The 27,098-nt window shown below is 39.6% G+C and overlaps 1 protein-coding gene across 1 annotated transcript in view; it reads right to left on the bottom strand.

Annotated features, from left to right (window-relative positions):
* spire2 (spire-type actin nucleation factor 2) overlaps positions 1-27,098 on the bottom strand; it is a 64,890-nt gene that overhangs the window by 15,845 nt on the left and 21,947 nt on the right. Inside the window, exons 2-9 of the mRNA XM_038286933.1 lie at positions 18,537-18,580; positions 17,633-18,016; positions 16,578-16,658; positions 16,315-16,479; positions 14,515-14,601; positions 13,686-13,803; positions 7,321-7,481; positions 6,178-6,400 (exon numbers count right to left, since the gene is read on the bottom strand). Coding sequence (XP_038142861.1) covers positions 6,178-6,400; positions 7,321-7,481; positions 13,686-13,803; positions 14,515-14,601; positions 16,315-16,479; positions 16,578-16,658; positions 17,633-18,016; positions 18,537-18,580 — 1,263 coding nt within the window. The remainder of the gene's footprint in view (positions 1-6,177; positions 6,401-7,320; positions 7,482-13,685; positions 13,804-14,514; positions 14,602-16,314; positions 16,480-16,577; positions 16,659-17,632; positions 18,017-18,536; positions 18,581-27,098) is intronic.

Here is a 27,098-nt window from a genome sequence, read left to right as displayed (position 1 = left end):
TCTCTGCGTCTCCTTGCTTCATTTCCATGTCTTCTTCTTGCGACAACATGGGCGTAGGTTTGCATAGGGACCATAGGGACATGTCCCTACCAAAGTTTTGAACCGTCCTAATTGTCCCGACCAATAATTGGATGTGAGCAACATGTTTATAATTTACAGCAGTGGCTCTTTTCCTCTCGCAGCTCCTCTGCCTGGTCTCTCCTGTCCCTTTCACCTAGCAGCGCATTGAACTGTGCTGCGCTGTTTAACTCCACTCTCATTGGCTGTTCTGCCTTAGGTCCCGCCTTCTCTCTTTCTGATTGGCTGTTTTCTAGTCCGCTGTGCTTGGAGCACAACATTGAAAATTTATTCACACTAGAATGCAGCGGTTACTACAATTAATATTAGACTATGAAACTAGTCCCAATAAAAAAATGAATATCATGTACACTAAAAAACAAAAACCTTTTTTTTTTCTTTTATAAAACGAAATATTCTGAGTCAGCCAGGAGTTCTGAAGACACAAAATGGGCAAATAAAGGCTGTAAGCCATCAACATTTCTGATTCTTAGCCACAGCCACCTAAAAAAGAAAATGTGAGGGTTTCCTTTTTACCAATATTTAGTTGCTGTTACTGGTTTCATTTTTTGATGACTCTGAGGAAGTTCAGGTATAATTATTAGCAGGTGTTATTTCTCTTATAGAGGAAAACAACAAGAAATGGCGGCTAAACATCTGCTGTTTATCGTTTAAAAAGCATAATTAGGGTTCCAAATAATAATAATAATTTAATTGACTATTTATACTTCTAGAAATAGGATAAAGAGAAGAACAAACAGATGAAGAATATTAACATTGATTTTATCTTACATAGATTTCCACACAGTCTATAAGTAAATTAGTACAAACATTAATGTCTGGTAAAAATGCTGGAATCTGACTGTTTATTTTGGATATTATTAAATTACAGATAAGATAGTGTTATATTGTCTTTTATAATTGTTAAAAGTGATTTTATATTTTAATAAACTTAGGCTCATTCTCAGTGTTGTGTTTGTAGATGATGCCACTAAAAAGAAAATATACATAAGGAGCTATTTATACAGTCAGACAGTAGCAATATAGGACAATGATAAAAGGTTGTGTTACATTTAATCCTTTACTATTAAAAATGCACTTATACATTATATGATTATAGGAAACACAGATATCCAGTAATAATGGTGCAGGGCAGCTTGTAGGTGAAGCAGCTGGCCCTTCAGTGCTTCAGGTGATGTCTAAATAAACCAGGTGAAACTAAAATATTTCCACATGAGGAGTTCTGGATGGAGAATTTTGATTATATATATGTATTGTAGTTTTACAATTTTGGTATAATTACTGATCTAAGTGGGTTGCTCTGTTGGAAAAAGACACATTTTACATTTATATTATGTTTTAGAGTCTTTATACTCCAGTTAATGATGAATCAATTATTAAATTAGTTGACGATTATTGAAATAATCAATTAATGCTTCAAACATTGATAAACAGCATCTAATGAGTGTAGTGTTTTTTTTATTTAATTTTTATTAATGTAGCAAAATTATGCTTTTCTCTTTTAACATTGAATTCCTCTTATCAGTACGGATGCTCACATCGAGCATAAAAAAGGGCGTGCATATTGCATAGCACCAATGACACCCGACCAATCGTGTCCCTACCAAAGTTAAAATCAAACCTACGCCCTTGTGCGACAATAACCGCTGCCATGTGTGCGCAATTACGCATACAGACCATTTGCACCTTCTTTTGAAACGTGTTAAATATAGAGTCAGATACCATTAGCAAAATTGCTTTCAGGTTTAATAAATCACTTTGCGAGTGCTAAATTAATATATTTACATGTTCACCTCCCACAAGACGCACTTTTGCGTGTAAACGCCCCATATTGCATATTCATTGCAGAAAAAGTACTAAATGGATAAGAGGCGCTATTTAGCACGTTTTAAAGACCAAATCATTTTAGCACGCTGTTGATAGATCAGTTTGTACATTTTTTAGCGTGCGCAGTGAAATAGCTCACGTTTTTATACACGCAAACCTTTGATAGATCCGGCCCTAAAATAGAAGAGGTGCCATAAACAGGATTATGGGACAATTTAATTGTGCTGTCAAACCTATATTCATCAAATATATTTAAAACAGTGTTCATAAAACTCCTTTCCTCCAGGGCCTATGTCCTGCAGCATTTAGATATCAACACACCTAACAGAGCTTAACTGCTGCTGATGAAGAAGTTTAGCTATTTGATTCCACTGTTTGGGGTAAGGGACACATAAAAAGCCGAAGGAAAAGCTGACCCTCAAGGATTTGGGTATCTGTATTTGAATTGTTACACATACATAAAGTGACACAAGCACTTAGGTATCATGTGCATAAATGTAACAAATAGTAATCTAATAAAGCATGTAATGTAATGATATTTCTTTTCAAAGTTTTCCATGAGCTTTGGGGTATAGTAAAGTCTGCAGAGAGAAAACGACATTTGGGTTTTAATCAGTCCTGCTATGTTAATATGTTTTTTAAATAAATGGGACAAAATTCCCTTTGCAATAAAACTAAAAAATCTCAGATCAGAGTCTCTAACTGATGCATATTAATATCCAAACATATTTTCCATAATGTTATTCTTCGATCAATACCAAGACAGAAAAATCTGTTTAGAAATACCTGAAGCTGCAACAAAACACCAAACAGTCATGTTTTCAAGCCGAATAAGTACCTCTCCTTCTTATTGAGGTTCTGCTGTTTAAGTCATAACTGCAAAGATAAGAGATGTGAAAGTGTCAAGCAGCAGACTGCAGGTTAGCTACATGACCAGAAAAATCTAACCAGCTGATATAAGTTTATTATTTTCTGAGAGAAAACAAAAGAGCAAAAAAAGGTTGATAATCCGCACAAGGTAATTTATAAAACACTACCTCTATTTCAACAGGGGTGTATCCTATATTTTTTCTTTATATTTAGGTTAAAATAAAATAAAAGATGTTTAAATAACTGTATTAAGGAGAAAGTTGTTGTCTTAGCAACCGTAGTCACAAGTCTCACTAGCTGGTTATAAATTAGAGCAATAAAATCAGGCTACACATTTGTTTAAATGCACATTTAAATATAGTAAAAACGGGAGTTTCATGTCTTTTTATTTTGTTATTTTCCTTTCATGTCAAATAAAAATTTGATGTTCAAATTTGAAAAAAGAGGTTATAAAGAATAACTGCTCTCTAATTGGGGTTCAGTCAGAGCGTCAGTTCCTATGCTTTGTAAAATCAGCAGGAAGATCAAGAACCTATTTAAGCTTCTCTTTGTTTTTACTATTATGCACATTTTATTTCTTTGGGCCGTTTAAATGTGACAAACCTCAGAGGAATTCTGAAGCAGATGTTTGACTGTTTTCATCTGGTTTGTTACTTCTCACTGAATCCAAATTCTGGGTTATGTTTTTATTTGCCTCTGCAGGCTGCAGATGTGCAGCATCACACCTGGATAAAGATCCTTTCTCTGATACTTTGTCTCCCTCTAGAGGACGAGAATTAAAACTGTTACTGAGCACAAACAGGCGGTTTCCAGGTTTTAATCTTCATTTGAGCCAAAATATTGGACCTTATCTCTCAGACTAACTGCAGGTATGTGTTAAGATGCTGTAGAGGCAGAAGGGTTTGATGAGCGCACATCTCTGAATTGCAGTAATTAAGGCTTGAGTTTCTAAGTATAGTCCTCAATACCTTGCACATGAATTCTTAATCCTTACACCTTCTCCCTCCTCATCATATCACAACCACAAAAAATAAGATGCTTATGCACTAAGATATAAACTTTTACCTTTCCCTGCGGTCATATTTCATAGAAGCCTACTGGGCTACCAGCTTTACTTCCCCAGAGACTGATTTATTTTGTCTGTAGTTTTTTTTTACTAAACATCTGAAGCTGAGTCAGAACGGATGGGGAGCTTTAGAGAACATCACCTAAAACCTAAACTTTGAGGCAGCTTTTGGAACATATGATCCATTCTATTTCCGTCTGTTTTTCTGGAAGGTGAACCTCAGCTCAGTCTCTGGTCTGCAGCCTCTAACAGGTGTTCTCCCAGGTTTGTCCAGCTTTTAGTCCCATCCATTTCCCTTCCAACACTGAGGAGGTTCCATGTCTCCACAGAAGGAAAGCCTTCCAATGAAGTGAAGCTGCAACGACCATGTTTTAAAGTAGAGTTTCAACAACAGAACATGTTTTTGTAAATGGAGCTTTGATTAAGAAAACTAGCAGTAGTACAGAAGTAGCCATTCAAAATGTCCCCACTTTCCTTGATGGGCCCTTGGCTGGTCCCCTACAATTCCTTTTTAAACACCAATATTTGTACTAAAATATTCTTTCTGTCATGATTTGTGGACATTAAGATCTAAAGAGATGCGTCATCTCCTGGTCTGACCCTTTAGTCAGTTAAAGTGTGGAGTCACAGTAAAGAAATACGCAAGAGGGGGGACACTCCAGTGGCTGCAAGTTTGAAGGGGGTTTTGCTGGGAGTTGCAGGGAAGTTAGCTGCCATTTGGCTGGCGTTTGACTGGGAAGGAGCATTTTGAATGGCTGTATGCTTTAACATTTGTTTGCTTGTTTAACCATGAATTCTAATACATGTATTTAGCTGAGATATATTGCAGCTCAGCTAAAAAAATGCTATGCTGGTTTCATCTGACCAATGCATCTCCTTCGCCTACATGTCGTCTGATGAAAAAGCACAAGATTTTGACTAATAGCTGCCCTTTTTTTAACAGATTTTTACCACCTGAGCTGCTGAGGTCTGTAGCTCATCCAGATGAAGCACTGGCTTTGTGGAACTGTCAGACCGTCACTCACTGGGCTCCAGGAGATATTCAGAGCTTGAAACTTGCTTTAACCTTCCTGCTCTCCCTGACCTGAGCTTTGTTTATCTTTCATCGTTGCTTTCTAAGGGCTGTAAAACACTACATATTGTTTTCTTCTCTCCTCATAATTACACTCTAAACATTAAAGGTATAGTGGAGGATGTTCTTTTTCTGAGTGGATCATCTAAATAAGTGTTCCTCCTAATTGTCCATCATTCTGGTGATATGTTTACGTAAGGCCGTCCTACGTGCTTATTCCCATTTTCCCTTACAGGTGGTGAGTCTGACATAGTGAAAAATTGCAAATCTTCTTTTGTAAAGTAAACTTGCATGAGTGATGCAAACACCAAATTTTAAACAGAGCGTGCACGAGGAGAAATGGGCTCATGCACGCTCACCCATGTGTTAAATATGTGTTGTCTCTTGGGAGTGGGTACAGGGTTGCGCATGTGCATTTTAGGTTGGGTCTTTTCAAAACTGCGAAAATCCTCCACTATACCTTTATGCTTGTGGGGATATGATAAAATGTTGTAGGAGTCATTTTTTATAGAGTGAAGTTATTTTTCAGTTCTGTGAATTAGATTTTCATTAAGAGAGCAGGTGCATTGTAGCCAGGGTGCCATTCCGAACTTAGTCCCGCCCACATCGTTTGAGGTCGGGAAGTTCGGTCTGGCATTGCTCAATAGTAGCACGAGTATGCTAGCACAATATCTGGCGGGCCAATTAAATTGTCAGGGCGGGCTTTATACGATGATGGACAGATGATCAACAGTAACGTTATCAACCACGTGACCAAAGCACGCTTGGGTGACAACAATAATGGCTGCCGCAAGAGAGTTGAGGTGAGTAGATTCTGCTATTAGGTCTGTTTTAGAAGATATCGAAAGCAAATTAATTTTAAAAGAGGAACAGAGAAACGCGATCAAGGCTCATCTTCTTATTCTAGGAGTGAGACTGCACGCTTTGATTTTTGTTGACAACAACTATGCATCGCTTAACATACGTCACGCACTCCGTTGCTCTTATTGGTTGTAGGTCTATCCAATTGAGTGCAGAGGCATTTTTTTTCCTGGTTCGTTCGAAACACGCCCCATAATCACAGCTCTATGGAGCAGTATCAGACTCATATTCTGACTAGAATTGAGTAGGACTATGTCAGGCTAGGTGCATTGATCACACAAGCTAAAAACATAAAAATAATAAAGGAAACAGTCTATAGTCAGCATTCTGACTGAAATAAATCTTCTCAGCCTCAGAAACCAAGCTGGGTTTGATATGTTTGGTGTGGGATAATCGATCAGACCTCGGTGATGAGGGGGCGGCCCGGTGCCGGTCAGCGTTCTGGATCTCGGCCTGGTGTCCCTCAGCCTTACGATGTCGTCTAGCTGGGTTGACTCAGACAGTGAGGGAAGGATGTCCCCGCGGAGGAAGGCCAGGTCATGCTCAGAGAAGGACCGATCTCTTTTCAGCGGTGTGGGAGAACTCTCTGTTCTCCTCATCTCTCCTTCAACTGGAGACTCCTCTTCCTACCAGGGTTTAAGGAAGGTGGGAAATCATAATAAAGCAATGGGAAAGCATGAAAAACCAGCCAGATTGTTTAAATCACTTATTTTTCTTTGTGTTCCTTCACATTTTTATTTTCATATCTTTACACTCATTTATCTTTATTTTCTGTGGCTCTTTTTAGCATTTTTTATGTTATGACTTTAAAATGAAGATCTTATGAAGTTCCGTGACTAAAAGCTAGAAGATTGGAAAATTGGGTCAAGTTTTTTAGACGTCTTCTTCTAAAAATTAGAACTTTTAATCTTTTTAATTCAATCTGTTCAAAACTTAACAGCAAGCTAGTTAAGCTTCATCCTCTAAGTTTGATCACATGTTTTATTCGTTACTTTTTTTTTTAATTAAATTTCTCCACAAAAGCCTCTGTAAATTTCCTGTGGAATATAAAACACCAAATGTAAAAATGTATGTAATCTTACATTTCTGTTATTCAGCAAACATTCTTCATATTTCATGCGTCTTGCTAACATTTAGTAGCAAACGCTATACATGAATATTAAATATATTTCAACTTAATTTATTAGCATCAAAATCTTATATTTTTTATTTACGTATCAAATCTATATTATATTTACATATCTATCTATATCTATATCTTTGATAAGACAAAAACACAATCTTAAACTTCTGTAGCGCAGATATAAAATATTTGATTAATAACATCCAACAAAGTTTCTCCAGCGTTGCAAAGATCAGTGAGGGTGAAAACCTTTATGTGAAGGATGTTGATTCAATCTAATGTTTTATAGTTTTAATGCCTAATATCTCCCTAACACTGCATACAAATGTCATATTTTTCAGTCTGCTCAACACAGGATAAAAAAGGGTGCAGCTGTGAAAAACACAGAGTGAAAACAAGTGATTAGTAGTGAGTCTGCTTCACCTCAGAGATGTTCATCTCCTCCATCTCCGCCAGCGTCGGAGCCTTGAGCAGGATGCGAGGCCGGGCCGGCGGCCGAGGCTCCGATACCGACAGATCAATGCAAGATGTGGATTTGACATTGCAAGGACACGTCTGAGCCAGACAGGGCAGCGAGCCGAACGCTGAGAGAAGAGAAGGAAAAACAGAATCAGGGAAGAACGAGGAGCACTCAGATCAGAGGGTGGAGAGGAAAGATGTGCTTAAAGAGCAATTTCAGGATCTGAGAGTGATTACTGTCCCTCAGTCATTCAGAGAAACCATTTCTGCTGCATTCTGAAAAAAGTTTGTCTTTAAAAATAAAATACATGAATTTCTTTTTTTTTTTTTTCATTATCAAAACATTTCTGTTCATTTGAACTTTATTACAGCCAGTAAATCATAAAAAATTACTGCATTTTTAAAGAGAATTGTTTAAACAAGCAGCTAAAACCTGCTATAATGTATAGTGTTCACGCTCAGAATGTTTTCTGAGGTGAAATACAAAAAAACAGTGTTACAAATAAAATAATTTAATAAAAAACCTGATTCCAAGCAATCAACAAAGATATAAGTTTTATAAACTATTTGGGTTTTTTCGTGCTATTTATTTTATAAATGTTCTGCATGTAGAAACAGCTTAGAATTCTTATGCTCCGTTATTTCAAAATAAACTTCCAGAAAAATGAAAATGAAAAGACTTAGTGTTATTCTAAGTCAAAATTGAATCCCTATTTGTTAAGAGCTGCTTGGGACTCTCCTATTGGGCATAACAGCAACAACAAAACGAAACAAAACAAAAAAAAGTCTACAATCCAACTTTTTTTTACTTGCTTTTATTATGCAGTAGAAATTTAATATTTTCTATTTTCTTTCTTGTGTCCATTGCAAAAATGTCCTTCTGTTAGGTTTCTGTTATGTTTTTCTTTTGAGTATTCTGTCTTTCCTTACTCCTTGATTTCTAGTGTTTAGTTTTCTTTTCACCATGTTTCATTATCCTAGTTATTTGATTATCATTTTGTTATATCCAGTCTTCTTGGTTTTCCATTTGTTGTCCTCTGCTGCCCCCTTGTGTCCTCTTTCACTAGCTCTGTTTTCTGCACTGCCCCCTCGTTAGCCCCCTCTTTGTCTCAGTCTCCTTTAAAAGCCCTCTCTGTTCAGTTCCCCTTTGCTGGATCCTTGTCAAACCCCGTCTGCTTGCTCCAACTCCTTCTCTCTGTGCCCACCTCATCATGTTTGGGATTCCCCTGATTTTCCCCAAGGTTTCTGGTACGTTGGACTTGTTTTCATGTTTATTTGATTTTTTGGATTTCTGGACTTCTGGTTTCTTGTTTCGTTTTCCTTGGATTTTTGGATAACCAGGCTCTGTTTTCTGTCAAGTTTTTTTTATTAAATCCACAACAGATTCACCTCTGCCTCTGCTTTTGGGTCATCTCACTCATTAACCAAATCCTGACACCTTCTAAGTCTTACAGATCTTAGATCTAGGCAAAAAATGTTTCTGCTCTTCTTTTGAGACTAATATACTACACAAGAGAAGATTTTGTTTGACTATGAATCTTTTTTAGGACAATTCTGCTCAAAATAGGTGAAGCCAGACAGTTGTACTTGGCAAGACTTCTTGTTTTGGGAGTATCTATCATGATTTCAAGAAGTCTTACCAAGCGCAAATGTCTTACTGTCTTACTCATAGCACGTATTTAGGGAAGAAAAAAAATTATAATCCCACAGAATCTGCTCTTGCAAAGTATATCAATCTAGAAAAAAGATACAAAAGACGTTTTGGCTAGATGCATCTTTGCAGGGTTTTCAGCATAAAAAATAAGCTGTATTCACCTGATTTCGTCTAAATAACTCCAAATGTGCTGTTTTTTTTGACATATTGTCAATTAGCTGAAAAGAGTGGAAACATTTTGTTTTATTAATGTGCAGTTGCTAATTTATTGATTTTTGTGTTAAAAATGCAATCAGGAGCCCATGCTGAGAAAAACAGCTTTAAACACATGATGAATAGATTTCAGGAATATCTGTATTTAACTGGTTGTGTTATTAATTCCTCTGTTACAAAAAGCTAACAAACAGGCCCTTTAAAGGACAGTGTTGTTTTAGTTCATTGTACAGCTTTAAAGAGCACTGCTCCTATTGCCTACCGACTTTCTCCCGTAACAAAGTCACAAAAGGTGAATTAGCCCAACCTTCATCTGAAAATAGCTGCTCTGCATTTGTGAAATGTGATACTGTCTGAGCTTACGCAGCAAAATGGATGATATTCTGAACTAGGAGGTATTCTCATCTCAGAGTCCAGGTCTACCCTACAGACTCACAATATGATCACATCTAATGCAATAATTCCCTAATAAAACAGGAGCAATGAAACAGCAGCCAGATAAGGGAATATAATGGCAGAAATGATGAAAGCCCATAAACATCTGTGGTTGAACTGAATAAAGACCCTAAAATAACCAGAAATTTCCTCTAAATAGATAAAAATCCTACACTAGAAAAAAAAACCTATATCCCATATGCAATTATAGACAAAGTATGATTCAGACAGATATTCCTTATCTTTTGTGTGTTAGAAAAAGAACACGTAGAAATTAAGATGTGGTATACACAGTCAAAAAGCTTTTTAAATATCTGAATAATGAGATTCTTCCATGGCAGTTGTTGTTTTAACATGATCTAACTTTAACATATACAGTAAGGATCTCTTATGTCAAACTAATTTATTTTAGATGAAGAACAAACAGCTGAAAGAGCAGCTAATGCACCTGGAAAACCTCAGAAGGTTTATCTGCTTTATCTGGTTGGGGGGGCATTACATAGATGAAATAATGACTCGTATAAAACATTGACGGAAAAGCAGAAAGTGCATTAAAGCAATCACCAGTAGGAGGCGACACATTGTTAGAAATTGTGTTTATTTAAAAAAATCTATTCGGGTTGATTCAATTCTATTTATCTTCAAAGCCTCAATTTGAAACAATAGGGAAACATTTCCATCCAGACATAAGCTGTTAATTCAACCCAAATGAATGCATCTTAACAGAAATTTCAGTTCTGATGCAACAAGATCCAGTTGAATTCATCCAGTTTAGCAGTGATGGAGTGATATGCAGCTTAGGGACAGTTGCCCAGAGTGGTACCAGAGAGGGGGGGTACAAGTAATAAGAAAGATGTAACTTCCTTATCTTAGTTTACCCTCAGATGTGTTCTATAAGCTCAATGCATGTGAGTTCAATGGGGGGAAGCAAAAGATGACTACTTCTGTGGTTTATATTGAGTAGACACCCCCTGCTTGTTATTAAGAAGAGAAACACTCAGCCGTGTTTGCTGTCCGTCACACTGTTAAAACATGAGCTACCTTTAGCTATGCTAAACTGGGAGATATCTAGAAATCATGTTTTAGACTGTCAACTGTTTCTGTAAACATTTGTAACATGGGAAACCATAAGAGGGCTTATAGACCTACTGCTGTTTAACATTTTCCTATAAAATTCAACAATTTCTAGCTTCCATTTGGTAACTGAGCTCTTCTTCTCATGTTGACACCTTGAATCCTTTTAATTTAGTTGTAGAATTAATGTTTATGGGTTTCCACTTAAAGCTACAGTGTGTAATTTTCAGCGACATCTAACGTCCAGACTGCAGACCGCAGCAACATGAACATCTCCCCCCCACTGCTTCTCCCCCCCAACAGTACGGCGAGCGTTACAGGACAAAATGTCTTCCACGACGTCCGCATCACCTACCTTCTCAAGTGATGAGGTTTGTTTACATAGATAATTTTACAGATAGTATTTCATTAGTCTGTGTAGGGTATAGATTTCAGTACCGTCTCAGTTCATCTCTCTCAACTTGCCGTAGTTACTTTCGAGCGTAATGGGCGATCTCGCAATCGCTAGTTTGTTGGCTCTGCGCTGCCGTAGCACAAAGATGTCTGCCTCCATGGCTGCGAGACCCGCTCCTATGTAATTATAAATAACGAATTCTAAGGCAACGCAAATATTAAGGTTAAGAGGCTGAGCTCGTAGATGATGATAAATAACATAGTTATGTATAATATATTACTTTTCTGACTGTATATCCCTGTAATTATTACACACTGTAGCTTTAAAGGATTTAAAGATTCTTGTTGACCTCAGTCCTGCCGCTCAATCCAAACCTGATCTATTTTGGTTGGGCTTCAAAGTTACTGAAGTAGTAGTGCTGATGTCTGAATGGTGGCTTGTTGTATGAAATCACATAGATGTGGTATTGATCTACCCTTGTTTAAACTGACCAAATCAAGGTAGCAGAACCCCCATGAATCCATCAACATCACAGTAATGTAACTGCTCCTGTACATTTTCCCTTTTTACAGCCATGATTTTTTCCTTAAGTAACTTTGGATCTTTTTTTTTTTCTCTTAAAGCCCTTTGACTGTATTTTGTCTTTTGCTGTCCCCATGTGGTGACATATCAACTGATAATGTCTACATCAGAATATCTATTACAAAAATGAGACATATCCTGTCCAGGGGTGATGCTGAGAAACCATGCATTTGTTATTCAAGGCTGAACTTTTGTCATTCTTTAGAATCAGGAAGTCCAAATCTGTATTCAAAAGTCTTCACCTGATCCAAAATGCAGCCAGAGTTCTGATGAAAACTGAAAGGAGAGATCATATTTCTCCAATCCTTGCTTCCATCCATTGTTTTGTTTTGCTTTTCCTGTTAAATCCAGAATATAATTTAAAATCCTCTTTATGACATACAATGTAAATCCCTTTATTGTCCCACAATGGGTAAATTCACTCTCTGCATTTGACCCTTCCCCTTGGGGAGCAGTGGGCTGCCATTATGGGGCGCACAGGGAGCAGTGTGGGGTAAAGGGTTTTGCTTAGGAACCCAGAGTGGCTATGGGGATCGAACCTTCTCAGCACAAACGCACTGCTCTAACCTACTAGGCCAACACTACCTCAGATGTAAAGCCCTTGGCCAGATCTTATATCAGAGATATGATTGTTAATAATGTTCCTAATAGAGCACTTTGCTCTCAATCTGCAGGTTTACTAGTGGTTCCTAGAATTTCTAAAGATAGAATGGGAGGCAGATCTTTTAGTTATCAGGCTCCTGTCTTGTGGAACCAACTACCGGTTTTAGTCCGTGAGCTAGACACCCTGTCTAATTTTAAGGCTGGGCTTAAAACTTTTGTGTTTGATAAAACTAATAGTTAGAGTGCATCAGGTTATCCTGAACTACCTCTATTGTTATGCTGCTGTAGTCTTAGACTGCTGGAGGACATGGCTTCCACTTTACCCCTTCTGCTTCATTCTACTTTCATTCTTTAATTTTGCAGCATTTGCTAGTTCAACCCTTAACTGTATATTCTCTCTACTTTTTCTAGCAATAGTAGCTTCATCTGGCCTGGTGCTCTGTTTAGCTGTAAAATCATACTGGAGTAACCCATAAGCCCTGGCCATCAACAACTTTCATTATAGATGGTAGATTTGGTCCTGTTGTTCAGTGCTTAGTCCTGTTTCTCTCCTAGAGATAGCTATGTGCGCAGCTATTACTGTGGCTGACTATATATGTTATTTTTCATCCCTTTGACATGAAAACTGCCTCAGAGCTCATTTGCAAAACAGTTTATTTCCCAGAGATCCTCCTGTGGAGCTAATTTACAATAAATTTTTTTGACATAGAACGTATTTATGGATCGGTGCTTCTATGTTCAGTTTGTATGCGTACTTTGTCTCCTTGAACACCCAGTTGGCCTCAACAGAGGGCCACTCTCACTAAGTCTGGTTATGCTGGAGGTTTTTCCTCTCCACTGTCACTGCAGAGACGCACAGTGTGAAGGTTTGCTGAAGAGCAGGGGTCTCAAACTCAAATCCTCAAGGGCTGATGTTTTGCTACTTTTAGATATGTTCCCTTCCCTGCACACCTGAAAGAATTATCTAAACTGACACACAAGCATCAGTCAAGCTCAGCTAATGAGCTCATAGTCAGGTGTGCTGAAGCAAAGACGCATCTAAAAGCTGCAGGACATCGGCCCTCTAGGATTTGTCTGCTGTAGAGCCAACAACTAAATGCAAGTGACTATATGCTGTCGTTACATGCTCATCTAGGAGAGGTAAATCCAGCAAAGTCTACGACTCGGTGCAATCAGATGGGTATCCTTTGATAGAAAACTTTTAACCAGTCTGTTGGATGACTCGATTGAATTGTCTCTGTAAAGTGCCTTGAGGTGATGTGTTTTGCATTGTCGCAATATAAATAAACCCGAGTTTAATTTATAGTATATAATGACAGAAATAGACATTTTCAAAGATGATTATTGAGGAAAATCCAGCAGGTTTTTCCTTACATCTGGCTGTGTGTGGTGCCACAGGCCTGAGCTTCCTCTCCTGCTTGATCTCTGCCAGGACGCGTTCATGAAGCGACTGCTGCTGTGGAGGAGGAGGAGGAAGGCTGCGTTCTGAAACCTAACGAGAAGAGCATATGTGACTACATCTGCTTATCAACAAATCTGAGATACAAATAAAAGAAAGTTTCTCCATGTCTCCCAAGCAAAACACTCTTATCTATCTACACAGCTTTACCAAAGTATTCACAGCCCTGAAACATGTTCAAATTCCCTCTCATTAAAAACACAAACTAGTTGAACATTTATTTGGAATGTTTTCCATGGAGATCAAAGATCTCACAGAGCTGTCCTTAAGCAATCGTCTGAGTTTGAAAAGATTATGGCACATAATCGCAAACCTACAAAGAGGTGATCATCCACCTGAAATCTAAAGGCCGTGAGAGAAGAGCATCACGCAGAAGACAGAGATAAAAAATCCAAACCTTTTGCTTTAAAAGAAAAATGTAAAACTAAACCTCAGTAAATCTGTAAGAGCAGCAGAAATTCATGTATTGAAAGAAAATAAATCAATGTCCTGTTTGCAGTTTACTAGAGACTATAAAAGGTCCCGGTTAACATGAGGAAGGAAGGCGCTGACGTCAGAAAAATATTGAGTTTTGGTCAACATATCAAATGCTGCATAGCAAAAAAAGAACTGAGATGGACATGCAAATTGCAATGAAATACATTTTAGTTTGTGGTGGTGATGGGAAAATATTTGCAAAAGTTAAAGAGGTTTAAATGCTCCGATAAAGGACCATTAATAGAATCCTAGATTGGATCTTCTTACAGGTTTGAGAGGAGGTCTGGATCTGATGAAGTCCAGGATCAGCTCATGGGCACTTCTCTTCACTCTTGTTGGAATGTCACCGTCCACCTTAATGAAGCAGAAACATGACATAAGCCAACTGCAGAAATCATGCACTTCATAAACATTTTCACACATAATGACTTTTTGGACCCTGACAGCTATAAGCTAAACAAGGCAACATCAGCCGTAGTCTGTAGTTTTTGTTTCACACGCTGGGGCTCTACAAAAATAAATGAACACCATAAAATGAAACAGAAGGATGGAAGGCGTTTTATAAATATGCATTAAATTAGTGGCTGAGAGCTGAATATGGAGGCCTGAGGCTCCTTTGCCACAAACACATTTGCATTCTTGCTCCATAAAGCTTCAGATCAAATCTTCAGACTTGCTCAGAGTCTTCCTGCTTCACCTGAAGCTCTGCCAGGTCGTCATAAAATACCCCCCTTTATTATTCGGACACATTTAAAGCTAAAAATAATGTCAAGTTTAATGGCTTTAATGCAAATTGACAACAAATGTGCACCTTTGATATCTATACTTTTTTATTTAGGATAAAGAATAAAATGATTGGTTTTATTTCCATTCTTATTTCTGATTTCTGGGATTTTGAGATTTAAATCTATGCAGGATTTGCCACAATATCTCCTCTTTGGCATTTATTTCAGCAATCTCTGTACACCTATCACCATCTGAATTTCATGGGAATCTCTGCTGTGGTTTAAGCAGGGACCTGTTTAGGACTTCAGTTGGGCTCCAAATTCTAGTTCACACATATAATTATATATAATTAATATGTAATCATAAAAATGTAAACAAATGATGGAGAAAACTGGTATTTTCCCCAATGTTGTTCCTCTGGACCAGATTTTTAACATTTTTTTTCTTTCTTTGCACAGACGAGCTATGTTATTTTTATTTTCCTTTCTTCCTTTTTTATATTTTTTCCCTTTTCTTCTTATTTTTTTTTCTCTGTCATCCCCAGACTAGATTATTTTTATTCTCAGTCGGGCTGTAACAGGAGACTAGGTTAGGGTGTGTAGAGTAAACACCTTTATATGTCACTATTTTTGAACTGACGCTAAAGTCTTGAAACTTAAGCAGCTAAATTCTCACCTCAGGACTGGGATCCAACGTTATTGTCATTACACTGTCACAAGTACAGAGCAATGAAATTAACTCTCTGCATTTAACCCATCCCCTTAGGGAGCAGTGGGCTGCCATTGTGCGGTGCCCGAGGAGATATTAGTGGCAGTTCAAAAATAAATCACATAAAGCTTTTATAAAATGGCCTTTACTTACATAGCACTTTTTCAAGTCAGGATACTTAACCAAAGCACTTTAAACTGCATTCAGTCATTCACCCATTCACACACACACTGATGATGGCAAACTACAGTGTAGCCACAGCTATGCTGGGGCTCACTTACAGAAGTGAGGCTGCAGTAAAATGGCAACACCAGTCCCTCTGAGTACCATCAGTAGGCAATGTAGGCAAAGCGTCTTGCCTATAGATACAATGACACTGAAAGCCGAAGCCTGAACTGTCAGCCCTTCGATTTCAGGGCAAACTCCTACATTCGACACCACTGTTGCCTACTGCATTTCAACGAAATGCATTAGAAGCAGAAAGTCTATAAGTTGACCTAAAGAAACCTTTTTCCAAAAATAAAACTGTCTGTTTTGCATTTCAGTCCTCAAACAGCTTTACTGTTTCTGTTTCACTAAAAGCTTCCAGTGATTTCTGAACTTATTGACGTGTTCAGGAACAGCGACTCTCACCATGACTTTGCGAAGCTGAAATTTTCGAGCTCGAATGTCCTGCATTAGCATTTCAAATGGCGTCAGGCTGAACTCGGTGGGGAGCGGGTTGAACGGTTGCTCCTGGACCTTCTTCAGCTTCACCCCCTGCCTCAGCTCCTTCATCAGCTGCACCCACAGACGAGCCTGGTGCAGAAAAAACAGAAGATAAATCTGGATCTGTCAGCGCAACGGCTCCGCCTGCACGTGATCAAACACACAGTTCTGTTGTCCTCTCGTCTCACCCAGTCTGTGTGCTTCAGCGCATCAAGCTCAGCTGTGGATCTGTCCTCCTGAAGCTCTTGAGAAGAAATTTTCTTCAACATCTGGACAACAAAAACATATCTAAGCATTTAAACTCTCATGTCCCTAAAAGTAACTTGAACTTATTTGATAAGCAACAATCAGCTATGTTTGAAACCTAAACTTGACCTCAGATATTTACAATAGCAGGATGTAATAAAAAAAAAAAATCTGTTGATTGAAGTGATTTCATGAACTTTTGCCCCAAACGTGTCAAAGTTAACGGATATAAAAACCTTTCTAGGTCTCAACATAAACCTATCACTGAGTTATCCCACAAACACAGCCCCGCATTTATGAACATCAAGGCAGCTACATATACAAACTATAACATTCACTTTAATGTGATAATAGGAGAAAGCCTTACAGCAGCTTCAACATTTAAACGTTTAGTTTTCCTTCTTGGTTTATCGCAGAAAACCCAGATTATAGAAATCGATTTGATCTGAGATGTAAAGATGTAAACTAGAATCTAGACCACACTAGTTTTACTGAAAAGATATAAACTTTACACATTCTGTAAAAAAGGTCTACAGAAAGAAAGAAAGAAAGAAAGAAAGAAAGAAAGAAAGAAAGAAAGAAAGAAAGAAAGAAAGAAAGAAAGAAAGAAAGAAAGAAAGAAAGAAAGAAAGAAAGAAAGAAAGAAAGAAAGAAAGAAAGAAAGAAAGACTCTCAAAATAGGACATCTTTTATTTTTATTAGCTGATTAACCCATTTAGCAGGTTTAAATCAAAGCAAGATCCTCAGATCTTGCTTTGACTTTTTTGTCTGAAGTTTTATTTCATCATGCCTACTAAGGAAAACCCAGGAAAAAAAGATGATGCAGAGTGATATATTGGAGCTCATATTTTACAAGTTTTTTAATAAATGTAATAATTCCTTGAATTGCTCTATTCTTTTACGATTGAATCCCTGTTTCTTCTTTGCTGTCTGAGTTTGATGAGGACATAAACATTTTATGTTTCGGGGATAGTGCCACAATGACACTGTGATGTACCTCCTTTGTTTCTCGGATCTTGTTGAGGAAGGTCTGCAGCTCCAGAGTCTCCACAAACAGAGCGCGGCAGACAGCCTGGTAGTGGTCTGGAGCCAGGCTCGGATTGGCCAGACGAGATGCACAGAGCACCACCACCTGACTAAACGAACTAACCGGCCTTTTCACCCCCTCCTCCTTCTCCTCCTCCTCCTCTTCTTCTTCCTGTCCGCTGTACCCCTCATCCGAGGCACCGCTGCCAGCAGAGCTGGTCCCCTCTTGGTTCTGGTCTCCGCCGGCCATTCGCTCGATAAGGCTCTCCAGCTGCGGGCTGAGCTCCCTCTCCTCGTTTTCATCCAGCCCCCAGTCCAGCGCTCGATAGATGGCCACACCAAGGGACTGAACCAGCTGAAGGCAGGAATTATGGAGTAAAAACACATGCAGGAAGCAAACATGAACCCTGAATACCTAAAAATTTTAATTTTTCTATCACAAAAAATTGTATAATTACAATAGAATATTTCAAAATTCTATACCATTCTATATATTTGGATTGGATATTTTTAATTTTGTCGACCTTTTGAAAATGTATGGATTTTTGGTATGTATTTGTGTACAAACATGGAGAGGAAATTGGTAAGAAAAAAAACAAATCTTCAGGCAGCCTGGAAAAACACTGAAGACTTTTATTTAAAAGGTTGAGAAGATTTGGTTTATTAGCAGCTAACAATAGAAACAAAGGCTGGTTTAACTGCCTACTCTGTTTTTTTCAGATTTAAAATCAATCTGATGGTCAAATTGTAGAAAAACATTTGTTAATTTGTGTTTATCTGCAAATATCCTTTTTAAAATTCTTTATTTTGATCTCGGAGTATATAAATATGAGCTGAAAGTGCAGCAGCTTTTTTGCATCTTCTGCATTTCTTACCTGGCGCTCAGCGATGGGTGGAAGGTCAGCAGCATCATTTTCATCTGGAAAACCAGACACATAGAAACCAGATTAGGGCTTCAAGTATTTCTGCGGATCAACAATGCAATCCCAACACTTTCCTGTTTCTAAAGTTGCCTAACCAGTAGATCTTAGGTTTTCTGGTTGTGTGACATTTTCAGACCAGTTTATCAGATAGCAATGATCCAACCAAACAGACAAAACTCTCTGTACCCAGGGAAAAATAGTACAAGTATGAAAATTGCAAAGTAAACCAAGCTTGGATTGAAACAAACAAAAAAATAAAAATAAATAAACAGCACTATAAGTAAAGAATAAAGCAGGAAAGTATGACGGAAATCTTAATAGAAATATTTACGAGAATTGATTCGGGAACTTTAGTCCATATATTCAAAGCTAGTCATGAGTTGTTAAGATAATTTATTAAAGTGATTTGTCTACAAATATTTCTGACCTAGGGGTGTTTGTGTTCCTGAAAAAAAAACAAAAAATAAAGCAGTCAAAAGAAAGACATTGAAAAAGGTGAGAAGGCATTGACTGAGAAATATGAGGAGAGAGAAGTAAGTAATGTATATATATACACTATATTGCCAAAAGTATTTGCTCACCTGCCTTGACTCACATATGAGCTTAAGTGACATCCCGTTCCTAATCCATAGGGTTCAATATGACATCGGTCCACCCTTTGCAGCTAGAACAGCTTCAACTCTTCTGGGACGGCTGTCCACAAGGTTTAGGAGTGTGTTTATGGGAATTTTTGACCATTCTTCCAGAAGCGCATTTGTGAGGTTGCACACTGATGTTGGACGAGAAGGCCTGGCTCTCAGTCTCCGCTCTAATTCATCCCAAAGGTGTTCTATCAGGTTGAGGTCAGGACTCTGTGCAGGCCAGTCAAGTTCATCCACACCAGACTCTGTCATCCATGTCTTTATGGACCTTGCTTTGTGCACTGGTGCACAGTCATGTTGGAAGAGGAAGGGGCCAGCTCCAAACTGTTCCCACAAAGTTGGGAGCATGGAATTGTCCAAAATGTCTTGGTATGCTGAAGCATTCAGAGTTCCTTTCACTGGAACTAAGGGGCCAAGCCCAGCTCCTGAAAAACAACCCCACACCATAATCCCCCCTCCACCAAACTTTACACTTGGCACAATGCAGTCAGACAAGTACCGTTCTCCTGGCAACCGCCAAACCCAGACCCGTCCATCAGATTGCCAGATGGAGAAGCGCGATTCGTCACTCCAGAGAACGCGTCTCCACTGCTCTAGAGTCCAGTGGCGGCGTGCTTTACACCACCGCATCCGACGCTTTGCATTGCACTTGGTGATGTATGGCTTGGATGCAGCTGCTCGACCATGGAAACCCATTCCATGAAGCTCTCTGCGCACTGTTCTTGAGCTAATCTGAAGGCCACATGAAGTTTGGAGGTCTGTAGTGATTGACTCTGCAGAAAGTTGGCGACCTCTTCGCACTATGCGCGTCAGCATCCGCTGACCCCGCTCCGTCAGTTTACGTGGCCTACCACTTCGTGGCTGAGTTGCTGTCGTTCCCAAACACTTCCATTTTCTTATAATACAGCTGACAGTTGACTGTGGAATATTTAGGAGCGAGGAAATTTCACGACTGGATTTGTTGCACAGGTGGCATCCTATCACAGTTCCACGCTGGAATTCACTGAGCTCCTGAGAGCGACCCATTCTTTCACAAATGTTTGTAAAAACAGTCTGCATGCCTAGGTGCTTGAATTTATACACCTGTGGCCATGGAAGTGATTGGAACACCTGATTCCAATAATTTGGATGGGTGAGCAAATACTTTTGGCAATATAGTGTATATATATATATATATATATATATATATATATATATATATATATATATATATATATATATATGTAGCATCTTTCACAGATAGAGGGCACAAGGTGCCTCACAAAATTAAAATACATTTACAGTCACAAAAGACATGGTCATAAAACAACCCTTAATCTACTGGAATTCAAATGCTTTCTTAAACACTGTGATGGAGAGCAGAGGCTCCATCCCTATTAATTGATGTTTATTTATAGAACAGATAGTTTGTTTCATTTCTTTATTTCAGTTTGTGTTATGTTAATTGGGGTTTATTTATAGAATAGATAGTTTTGTTTAATTTCTTTATTTCAGTTTGTGTTGTGTTAATTGGGATTTATTTATAGAACAGATAGTTTGTTTAATTTCTTTATTTCAGTTTGTGTTGTGTTAATTGGGGTTTACCTTCCTGGTGTGTCTCCTTAGAAGGGTGGAGCATACCATGTGAGCTAAGAGGGATAATACTCTAAAGTTATATTAAGTTTGATTTAATTTCTTGATTGACTTTAGGATTAGTTGTTTCTAAGTTGCATGCATGTAAATATTTATTTGTACTCTTTATTTTGTGTTGGGTTTGTAAATAATTTATTGTTGTTTTGTCACCCCTTCACCTGGTGTGGAGTGGGAGTGGCCAAAAGCTAAAGCAAGCTGCTGTGCTTGGCAGTGAGGAAAATGGGTGTCGGTGTATTGGTGAACTGCAGCACCAATAAAACATATTCCACCAAGTCTTGTTGCATTGCCTCACCTCCTTCTAACGCAGTGCCGCCCTCGGAGAGTGACAAGTGGTGTCAGAAGTGTGGCTTTGGAGGAACAATGAGGCAATGATGCCCAGAGGTGGAAAAAGAAATAATGAGGCTGAGACTCAAGACAGTACTACAACTATGAGTGGAGCTGAGGCTGCTCCTGGTGCTAGCACTGATGACAAACTGGATCAGCTGGCAAGCCTTGTCCAATCAATGATGCAGTCTCAAACTGCCAGAGACCAGCAGATGGAGAAGGAATCAGCACGCCAAGAAATGAGATGGAAGAATTTACAACATCAGTTTCGACAACTCCAGGCTCATGTGGAGGAACTGAAAGAGGAACGACAGCATGATGGTGACAACATGGAGGAAGATCCTCAAACGTATGTTGATCAAGGAGATGATGATGAACAAAGTCAGATGTTCTACCGATTACCAGCTGGACAGAGGGAGCCAAAGCTGCTTCCACTGACTTCTGATGATGATGTGGAGCACTTCTTAACAACTTTTGAAAGGATTGCTAAGGTATGTCAGTGGCCTAAAGAAGAGTGGGCGGTCCGACTGGTTCCACTACTTACTGGGAAAGCACGTAGTGCTTATGTGCTGATGGACATTGCACATTCTCACATTTATGACAAGGTGAAAGATGCCATATTGACCAAATATGACATAACGGCCGACACCTATAGAAGGAGGTTTCGATCCCTGGATGTTCATCAGGGTGAGACACCAAAAGAACTTTATGTTCGACTCAAGGACATGTTCTATAAGTGGGTCAAACCAGAGAAGTCAACAGTGAAGGACATTGCAGAACTGATGATCATGGAGCAGTTCCTCAGGATGGTGAATCCAGACTTGGAGGTGTGGATCAGAGAACGAGCCCCAAAGTCTGCAGACGAGGCTGCAAGTTTGGCAGAAGTCTTTTTGTCAGCAAGGACGGGAGCCAGAAGAACCAACTTTGGGCGTGACAACTTTCCTGCAGGAAGAAGTAAGTCTGATGGGGGTGAAAGGGGTGGTGCTATAGGTCAGACTAGGAGTTTTTCAGCTACTAAGTCATTTTCTTTGGCTAAACCCAATCCTGCTAAGAATTACTCCTCCTCAAAGCAAGATGTAAGGTGTTTTCAGTATAACAGGATAGGTCATACACAGTACACATGTCCTGCCACCACACGGAGTAAGCCCTCCCTTCTATGTTCGGTTCCCAGACCACCTTCCCCATCCCCTGCCCAGGAACTTGCTCACACGGTCCCTGTGCTAGTAAATGGTCAACGTGAAACAGCTTTATTAGACACAGGAAGTTTTAAATCTGTAGTTCTTTCTAGCTTGGTGCCAAGAGAGCAGTGGAGTGATACTAAGACAAAAATAAGTTGCATCCATGGTGATGAAATGGAGTATCCTGTAGCTGAGATTTATTTAACTATAGGAGGTCAAACATTTTTATTACCTGTAGCATTAGCACCAAGGCTCCCCTATGCTGTCATTTTGGGCTTGGATGTTCCCACATTAACTGATTTAGTGTCAAACACAGAAGCTGAACATTTGACTCTCTTTAGAAACCATGAGGACACACAGTTCAGGACCCAGAACACTGTACCCTTGCAGATAAATGTCCCCAAAATAGCAGAAGCAGAAATTTCATCTCCAATCTGGAGTTTGGTCACAACTAGAGCTCAGGAAGCACAGAACCCACTTCAAGAATTACCATTCTATGATGTAGAACTGGAGGTGGGCCCAGTAAAACCATCTAAATCCAGAGCTGAAAGGAGAAAGGATAAGTTTTCAGGTACAGTCAGAATGGAGGTGGATGAAAAGATGAAACCCTGCCCTTTATTTGACTTTGATATTCCTTCAGATATTTCTGCCTATCAGAGGTCAGACCCAACATTAAAACCATGGTTTGATAAGGTTATTGAAGTTGAGGGAAAGAAGCAGGGAAAAACAAGTGTCTTGGAAGATGCAACTTATGTTGTGCGGAGGGGTGTCCTTTATCAGGTCAAAGGTGAATCGGAAGCCATTGCTTTGCCACAGCAGCTGAGGGAAAAAGTGATGGAACTCGGTCATTCAGTTCCTTGGGCCGGGCACCTTGGGTTCCAGAAATCCCTTCATAGAATAGCCAGTCGGTTTGTGTGGCCAGGCATGTACACACAAGTGCAAAAATTCTGCTCTTCCTGTCACACGTCAGTTGACGACCAACAGAGGTGTATCTAGAGCTCATCTACAGCCATTACCTATCATAGACACTCCATTTGAAAGGATAGGAATGGATGTTGTAGGTCCCCTGGAGAAAAGCTCCTCCGGTAACCGCTACATTCTGGTTATCTGTGATTATGCTACTAGATACCCCGAGGCTTTTCCTTTAAGATCAGTGAAAGCTAAACAAGTGGCTAACTGTTTGCTGCATCTGTTTTCACGCGTAGGCATCCCTAAAGAAATCCTTACAGACTGTGGGACTAATTTTCTGTCAAAACTCTTAAAGCAGGTTTATCAGTTGTTAGGTATAAAGGGTATAAACACCACCCCATACCACCCCCAGTCAGATGGACTGGTTGAACGTTTTAACCAAACACTGAAGAACATGCTGCGGAAGTTTGTTTCAGAGACTGGCACAGACTGGGACAAGTGGCTGCCCTATATGCTTTTTGCATATAGAGAAGTTCCACAAGCATCAACTGGATTCTCTCCATTCGAGTTGCTGTACGGACGACAGGTGAGGGGACCGTTGGATCTTCTTAAAGAACAATGGGAGAGCCCAAGTCCATCGGGTGAGCATGTGGTGTCCTATGTGATAAAAATGAGAGAGAAACTGGAGCAAATGGCTGTATTGGCACATCAGCACATGAAAGCAGCTCAGACTAAACAGAAAACCTGGTATGATAAAAATGCCAGGGAGAGGAGCTTGCATCCTGGACAGCAAGTGTTGTTGTTGCTCCCCACTAGTGATAATAAGCTTCTTGCTAAATGGCAGGGCCCGTATGAGGTCATGCGACGTTTCGGGAAGCTTAATTATGAACTGTATATGCCTGAAAGGAAGAAGAAACATCAAACCTTCCATGTTAATCTTCTGAAACAATACCACAGGTCTCCACAACAGTTTAATATGTCATCTGCTTCACAGTCATCTCAACAGGATCCATTGCAGAGTGAGGAGCATGCAGAGACTGTTTTGCCCCACCTCTTTGTGCAGGTGGTGGATGATGAAGAGGAAGATGAGCTATTTTTTCCAGCCTGTAGCTCTGTACCAGTTTCTATTTCTGTCTCTCATCTCCAGCATTCTCAGCAGCAGGACATAAAGCCCCTTTTGGATCCAGAGCTGTTTCAGGAAAAACCTGGGTTCACAAGCCTGATACAGCACAAGGTTCACCTCAGAGATGACGCTGCACCGCGCAGGAAGTTCTACAGGGTTCCAGAACGTCTTGTCCCACAACTCAAGAATGAGGTGCAGTTCATGTTGGAGCTGGGGATCATTGAGCCCTCTGTGAGTGAATGGTGCAGTCCAGTCGTGCTAGTACCAAAAAAGGATGGCACTTTAAGATTTTGTATTGATTTTAGATACCTCAATAGTGTCTCTAAGTTTGACCCCTACCCAATGCCTCGCATTGATGAACTTTTGGAGAGAGTTGGGAGGTGCAATTTTATCACCACACTTGACCTCAGCAAGGGCTACTGGCAACTGGCCCTGGCATCAGAGGCGAAAGAGTTGACTGCTTTTAAAACACCTTTTGGGGTTTTCCAGTTCAAGGTGATGCCCTTTGGCCTACAGGGGGCACCAGCAACGTTTCAGCGCCTCATGGACCAGGTGCTGATGGAGGCATCTGACTTTGCTGCAGCATACCTGGATGATGTGGTGATTTTCAGCCAGACGTGGGAGGAGCATGTTAATCATCTGCAGCATGTTTTACAGCTCATCAGATCTGCAGGGCTCACAATTAACCCTCACAAATGTAAGTTGGCTCAGAGGCAGGTAGAGTACCTAGGCTATGTGGTGGGACAGGGACAAGTTAGACCTCAAGTAGGGAAAGTAGAAGCTATTCACGCATACCCAGTTCCCACAACTAAAAGGAAGGTCCGTGCTTTTGTTGGCTTAGTGGGGTGGTACAGTAAGTTCATTCCCCATTTTGCAGAGAGGGCTGCTGTTCTGACGGATTTAACAAAAGTCTCTGCACCAAATAAAGTCAAGTGGACTGAGGAGTGTGATAAAGCTTTTAAGGATCTGAAGTCTGCAATCTCCAGTGACTCTGTTCTCTACAGCCCAGACTTTGATGTCCCGTTTATACTGCAAACTGATGCCTCTGGAGTAGGCCTTGGTGCAGTGTTGCTGCAGGACATTGATGGTGAGAGACATCCCACTGTTTTTCTCAGCAGGAAACTTCAGGACAGAGAGACCAGGTATTCCACAGTTGAAAAAGAATGCCTCGCAGTTAAGTGGGCTGTGGAATCATTGCGGTATTATCTGTTGGGGCGCTCTTTTACCCTTGAAACAGATCATAGGGCGCTGAAATGGTTGCACCAAATGAAAGACTCTAATATGCGTATTGCAAGGTGGTATCTGTCATTGCAGCCTTTTGATTTTACAGTGCAATATCGGTCAGGGAAGTCTAACCTTGTCGCTGACTGTCTGTCTAGAATGTATGAGGATTGAACAACTGTTGTCCTGGGTGAAGGGGGGAGGAAATGTGATGGAGAGCAGAGGCTCCATCCCTATTAATTGATGTTTATTTATAGAACAGATAGTTTGTTTCATTTCTTTATTTCAGTTTGTGTTATGTTAATTGGGGTTTATTTATAGAATAGATAGTTTTGTTTAATTTCTTTATTTCAGTTTGTGTTGTGTTAATTGGGATTTATTTATAGAACAGATAGTTTGTTTAATTTCTTTATTTCAGTTTGTGTTGTGTTAATTGGGGTTTACCTTCCTGGTGTGTCTCCTTAGAAGGGTGGAGCATACCATGTGAGCTAAGAGGGATAATACTCTAAAGTTATATTAAGTTTGATTTAATTTCTTGATTGACTTTAGGATTAGTTGTTTCTAAGTTGCATGCATGTAAATATTTATTTGTACTCTTTATTTTGTGTTGGGTTTGTAAATAATTTATTGTTGTTTTGTCACCCCTTCACCTGGTGTGGAGTGGGAGTGGCCAAAAGCTAAAGCAAGCTGCTGTGCTTGGCAGTGAGGAAAATGGGTGTCGGTGTATTGGTGAACTGCAGCACCAATAAAACATATTCCACCAAGTCTTGTTGCATTGCCTCACCTCCTTCTAACGCAGTGCCGCCCTCGGAGAGTGACAAACACTTTCTTTCTTTTCAGTTCACTTTTAAAAACATCAACAGAATCAAGTAAGCTCAAGGAAAGTGGAAGAACATTCTAGAGCGCTGGCGCGACCGCCTGAAAGGAGCAAGCTCCCCTGGTGATGTAACGAGTACGAGGGACCATGAGCAGGTTCTGGTCCAGAGACCTCAGCCCCCGAGAGGGGGTATATGGACACAACAAGTCTCTAATGTAGGAGGGAGCCTGACCGTGAAAGACCCTGCAGGTCAGTACCAGGATTTTAAACTGGAACTGAAAAGAGACTGGGAGCCCATGAAGAGTTTTTAGAATCGGCGTAACATGAGCCCTTCTGTTTTTACGCGTCAGTAACCTCACCGCAGAGTTCTGGACCTGCTGAAGACGAGACAACTTCCTTTCTGTTTAGACATGAGAATAGACTGTTACAGCAGTCTAGACGGGAAGACACAAAGACGTGGATAATCATTTTAAGATCATCTCTGGACACAATTGTTCTAAGTTTAGAGATTTTCCTCAGTTGGTAAAAACAGTTCCTTGTCAGCAGTTTTGAGTGCTGCTCTAAGGACAATGTTTTGTCAAAAATAACCCCTAGGTTTCTAAGGCTTGGTTTAGCAAACAATAATAATAATCATCTGGTTAAATGTGCATTTCACTTACTAAATTTTTA

This window comes from Cyprinodon tularosa, unplaced genomic scaffold, assembly GCF_016077235.1.
Source record: "Cyprinodon tularosa strain WSP-4 unplaced genomic scaffold, ASM1607723v1 ctg232, whole genome shotgun sequence".
In the NCBI taxonomy this organism is placed as follows: domain Eukaryota; kingdom Metazoa; phylum Chordata; class Actinopteri; order Cyprinodontiformes; family Cyprinodontidae; genus Cyprinodon; species Cyprinodon tularosa.
The sequence above is the reverse complement of the archived record's forward strand: the minus strand, read 5'-3'. Positions and strand labels throughout refer to the sequence as shown.